The sequence below is a fragment of the Acanthaster planci genome, linkage group LG12 (genome assembly GCF_054643075.1).
Source record: "Acanthaster planci isolate LZ-2023a linkage group LG12, COTS_SCS, whole genome shotgun sequence".
NCBI classification, from domain to species: Eukaryota; Metazoa; Echinodermata; class Asteroidea; order Valvatida; family Acanthasteridae; genus Acanthaster; species Acanthaster planci.
This window is the reverse complement of record NC_141788.1, coordinates 11,913,127-11,919,126: the sequence shown is the minus strand read 5'-3', so window position 1 is coordinate 11,919,126 and position 6,000 is coordinate 11,913,127. Positions and strand designations below refer to the sequence as shown.

Below are 6,000 nucleotides of genomic sequence, written 5' to 3'. Positions count from 1 at the left end.
AGCCACTACGAATAGGCCTTGTGCAATTCACTCGATTTTCTCTTCGCGCCACATCTGCCTATAGAGAAAATGTCATCGAAGCTCTAAACATCCCATACAACTCCGTGAACTCTACGCTGAAGAATCTCCCCATGGTTGGCAAAGATCACCTTGTGAATTCGCCAATTCGTGAATCTTATGGAGATCAAGGCTTCGTGGATTGACACAACCCAAAAGATCTTCCACTAGCCACCATATAAGACTTGCTGTGGGTTTAGCCCTGAACCCAGCCAGCGCAGTTCTCAGCAGTCCTCTCGACAACCTCGGCAGGCATCTCGCCCGACTTGTAGACTGCGGCTAGCAAGCTCCAGACAGGTGGTCATCTTCGAAACTTCGCAGGGTGGTGGAGAGATAACCTTGGACGGATGGGTCTTCACACATTCCCGGAGAAGAGAAAAACCTGGCAGACGCTCTCTCTCTCAGAGCATGGTCCATCCTACCAAGTGGACACTTTAACCTAAGCTTACAAAACTTGTAAGTCACAACTTGTGATTTACAGTTTTGTAAGTAAGCTTCTGTGGGGTCCTGTGAGAATTGTTAAAATCACCTTCTTAATGGACCCCGAGTTAAGTATTTGAGTGTTACCTTCGTTATTTTAGAACACTACATGCTAGTGTAACAGCCAGATAGGGCCTTCTTGATGACATTTTGTCCACTTTTATATGCTATGAACTGAAAACAAGCAAGGGAATTGAAATAAATGAATGCAAAGTTCTATTTAGCTTCCCTCCTTCACACTTTTAAGGCTCAAAACATTCAACCATTGTACAAAAAAACAAATGAAAATTCCAGCATTGTCTTGCTTTTTTTTCTTACAAAATTCAAACTTGTCTACACAATGAAAGCATCATGACATACAACAGATAGCACTAAGCACTGGTGGGTACACAAGCATAAAAAGCTATGCTAATTGACTTGTAGAAAACCATATAAACTGAATTAACCGACACATTAATGAAACATAAAAGAAAATGCTATCTTGCCAATGAGGTTCCACCTACTTTCAACCAGCCATATCAAGAGTAAGTTCTTGATCATGTTGCTATTTAGGAAATATCGGATTGTACACTAAACTTTCTGACTAAATTTTTGAATTTTATTATTATTTGAAAGGAAGTCTTTTAGCTGCAAAATGATTTCGGAAGCCGAATAACAAAACCAAGACCTCTGTAACTGTTACATGAAAATTACCAACACCGAGTGATAATATACTTCCTTTATTTTAGGGGTTTTATAATTTCCCTAAAAAATGTGAATGTGACCCTGCATACATGCCTTCCCACTCGCCCTTATTTTTAGATCAAACAGCTGGCAATGCTCATTTACTGCCCCTCCGAAATACAACCAACAAATGGCCAAACTACATGCACATTGGAAGCAAAACTCAAACTTGATTGTATGACTGCATTTTACAAAAACGGGTCTTTACAGCAAAATTATGCTACATATAAGTGGCAGCATTAATAATGAGTATAACTGTTTCACATGACACGTTTATGAGATGTTCCATTTTTATGGGGTAAAATGTGTGATCAAAAGTGCAGTTTAGTTATTACATCTTAACACCACAGATATGTGAATTATGGACTGAATACAATGGCTTGGATGCACGATTATTTCAAAGTGGTTAAATATAAGCTAGTATCAAGGTTTGTACTGGTAGTATTAAGATACAGAAAACAAGACAAGAAAGAAACAGTTTAAAATGTAACTTGCAATACGTGCATCAAGGTAGCACGCTAGAAGAAAGCAAACTACTTAATGGTTTGTTATTAACGCCTTGCATTCTATACTTTACTGAAGTACAGATTTATTGAATGCTCTCCTCACTGGTTCATATTAACAATAATGAAGTCTGCCTCAATAAGATCTTGCTATTTCTTAAGGTAAACTCATTCAATTACAATGGACAAATCGCAAGAACAATGAATTATACACACAAAACATAATACATATTTGAAAATATAAAGAAAAAATAAACATAATATTACCCAATAAAAGTTGTCCGTACTTCAAAATGCCTTTTCAATGTTGAAAATTATACACTTACATCACTCGACTCCAAAAAACTAAGCACAGATATGCCTGTTCAATGCAGTCATGCAGTCAAATACAGCGTAGTGCCTTTGTACACGCTTTACAATCACAGGGTCAAGAATACTAAAAGACACTTCTAAACTAATTTTATAGTCACAATTGCCACACCTCATACATATTCACATACAAGGGCTGAATTCTCATTGTTCCATTCCTCATCACGTGCCAGTCGTTACTTTAAATGTTTACTGGGCATCCATGCTCGAACACTAGTACTGAACTGTTTATAGACTGCTGCACCAGTAATGTACACTGCCTTTCCCTTGCTCCAGAAATTTAAATGGCAATATGCCTTTTACGAGTTAACTTCGACCCAAATCTGGTACGCAGAGTTCTTTACATTTATGTGAACATAACTACTTGAATTCTCCTTCATAAAACCACGGTTACTATACCTTATGATTCGGAGCAAGCTTTTGCTTAGTTACATAACAGACGCCTTGCAACAATACACTGTTCTCAATGGATAAGAAGGGCACAAAGGAACCAGTCCATTCCAGAGATGGTCGTCGCTATGCAAAAGCTTGCCCGAATAACGAGGTATAGCAATAGTGTCTTTAGTCTGAGGAAGTCAAATTGTTATGTTTATGTGCAGGTAACTCAGAGTACCAGATTTTATTCAAATGTAACTCGCAAATGGCTTATTGAATAAGTATTAAGGTATGAAAAAACAAATATAATATGGTTCACGGTCGATTTTAGCTCCCTGGAACTTGGAAAATTACATCGTTTGGCTAAACTGATGAGGAATGGAAGTTAACACAGTAGCTCCCTTGCTTTGCATTGGGAACAAGTTTGTCAACTTCCAATACCTCTATGAATTCAAATTTGACTATCCAAACTGTAATTCTATTCATATACTGGTACATGTTCCAACTATGCATTTCAGTGAAATTTATAAATAATGACAGACATGAAGCATGAGTTGCATAACCAAGCAAAAACTCACCTTTTTTCCCTGCAAAGGATTCATAACTAAGAAATCTACAACGTACTGGCTGGGTGTTTGATGGGCGTAAGAAATTGGTCAAAATGCTCAAAATTCACGTTAGATGGATAACTTCCCATTTTCTTTTCATTCTGTGCTGGTCATTACTCACTATTGCTAATCTGAGTGCTGTAAGAGTGAATAATCTATATTTTAATTTAAACTGTAGACACATTTAATCCAACATTGAACTATCTGGTGTACTATACAAGCACCAACTTCTGTATACCAAAGAAATCAAAATGTAATAATCCATTAGTTTACCCCATGTATGACCCTTTCTCAATCTGCATTAACCGAGCATGTTTTAATGGAAGCAGGTATCTTCATAAAACCAGAAACGGAAGACAACTTTCTTATGATAGACTTTGTCCCAAAGCATGCACCAATGATGATATGGAAATGCAAAGATCCTTTCAACTTGTTTACCGTCTGAAGTGCTTGTTTACATTTCTGAAAAAGATGTCCCAATTCCACTGTATTTTTCATTGCGGATGATTTCACTGCGGATAACTTCAAAAATAAAAATGTTACAATTACGTCTTAGCATAACGTTAGCTTAATGATTCCTTTCACTTTCCAGGAAAGCTGACTGATCGAGCTTTTCAACTTATTAAAATGCTCAATTTGTAACAAAAATGTCCGACATCTTCGCTTGATCATTTGCGACATCACAATACAATTCTATAAAATGTGCAAATTTCTACAGATCCTGCAGGAGGTTCATCCCAACCGTGCTAATACATGAAAAAACCCATGTTTTGTAATTTAATGGGTAATGGCTAGGAAGAAACAACTTTGCCTGAGCTTGTCAGAATTAAAAAACTCTGTTTTATGTCACTGCTAAAAAGACATAACCAAAATACCCGATTAAGAGTGCTGAACATCACAACTTTGGCTGCATTGCTTTCTAAGTTTTAGCTTGAAGTTAACTGAATACATAAATCAACTGAATAAATTATTTACAAAGGTAAAATCTAAGGATACACTCAACTACTTATGTAATTTTTTTATAATGAATGCAGCACGAACCATTCTACCAAGTACTAAAATATTAACCACTGAATACAGGTTTAAAAGTTACTGAATACTTTATTGGCACTCATGCATTTAACTTAATTAAATTTAAGTGTCATACAAAAAGGTGAATACAACTTCATAGGTATGTGTACATCCAACTGCACTACAAAGATATTTACCAATAACCAACTCATCCACATCACAACCTATTCCTATTCCTTGGCCTAGACACAGAATTAATGGTACATAAAAGCAAATACTACTTATCCTTAAAAAAAGAATGAGCATAAAACACTACCCAGCACCAATTTAACACCTCGAAGCTGGAGATGTGTACAAAAGCCCTCTATTCTACATCAATACAGAAACATTCAAGAAGTTGAAATGTAAACATAGTACAAAATACGTCTTACCGCATAAGATACTTCATGATTTTTACAAATTATTAAAAAATTAAACAATAAAGTGGGCATGCTATAATGACTTAAGTACTTTGCTTTGATTTGGACAAATACCGATTCAACTGTAATTAGCATACACTTGAATACATGATGGATTCCCATCCTGACCTTTAGAAATGGAATTATATCAAACACTTTCCTCTTTGTAAAGGTGCATGCCTGCCAGAAGAGAACCCACAACTCATAGACACTATCACAGCTAAATCAACAGGGAGGATTTATCCTGGGCATCAATTTAAAATGTCATTAAGACACAGAAAGCTGTATTCATAACTAAAATTGCAGTGCATGCATGCCACAAACTTGACAAGTTTACCAATGTAGATTTTCAGTCATATTACTTTTACAAAGAAAATACACTCCATCAATGAGTGATGATGTGTACACAAAGGATCCATTACTTGTTTTGTTTTGTTCTGATTTGCTTAGGCCAGTAGATAAAATCTAAATAAAGACCTTTAGAAGTCTCATATTCCAAAATTATAACCCCAAGGGCAAACCTCTAAAAGATTTTTTTTTTGCATGAGCATCATGCAATGTGGTGTCAAAATAATCTGGCTCATTGCACCAACTGACTGAATATGCAATGTTAACATTTCTGAGACCCAATGATCAAGACAAACATAAAATTAGACAGGTACATACCAAATATTCAACATGATGTTCCTCCGTTATCAAACAGGGAACTTGTTGACACCTACAATAATCAGTGAATGGACTGGATTACATGTTCCACAAGTAGATGTTTCGATGAACAATTTAGAAGACAGTGGCAGTATTTGCAGAACAGTAGGAGAGTAAATGTATAATTGGTATGAGTTGTATGATAAGTGAGCCATCCTACTATGTTTGTTTCATGTGAAGTGATCAAACGATCCAAGGTATTCATAGGCTGCACGGTAACAGAACTGGTACTGATCCTGTATTAAGAAAATGAAAAGAAAAGCAAATAATGCAAATAATTACATCTCCACTGGGAACAACAGCATATCCAACTTTGAAACATGTATTGTCGGGCACGAGTTGGTGGGGTAGACCTAGCCCCTACCCTCCACCCCCACCCGGGGATGGCTTAACTATACAGCTACATGAACAAGAAATTTAAAATGGTTTATTTTACAACACTGTAAATTATGGTGTTCTTTACAAAGCACACATAGAAATTACAAAGTGCAAATGGAGTGCCCATTTGGAGTAGTAATTACTGTTCACACTGCAAATGAAGCACTGTGGCAGTGAAATAAGTACTGAAAACAGAAAATACAGAAAAATAATATGTGCACATGAAGAAAACTAGTTCTGTGAATAAACTTGTAGATATCAATTGGGTTTCCAATTTTTTTCGTGTCCCTGTCACATCTGATGTGAGTTTCTAAGTTCAGAACACATTATCTA

General features: G+C 36.2%; 1 protein-coding gene across 1 annotated transcript in view; it reads right to left on the bottom strand.

The window, feature by feature from the left end:
* Nucleotides 1-730: 730 nt before the first annotated feature.
* Nucleotides 731-6,000, bottom strand: part of LOC110980159 (receptor-type tyrosine-protein phosphatase F-like) — a 213,498-nt gene continuing 208,228 nt past the window's right edge. Inside the window, exon 34 of the mRNA XM_022236540.2 lies at nucleotides 731-5,525. Within this exon, the coding sequence (XP_022092232.1) occupies nucleotides 5,460-5,525 (66 nt within the window). The 3' untranslated portion in view covers nucleotides 731-5,459. The remainder of the gene's footprint in view (nucleotides 5,526-6,000) is intronic.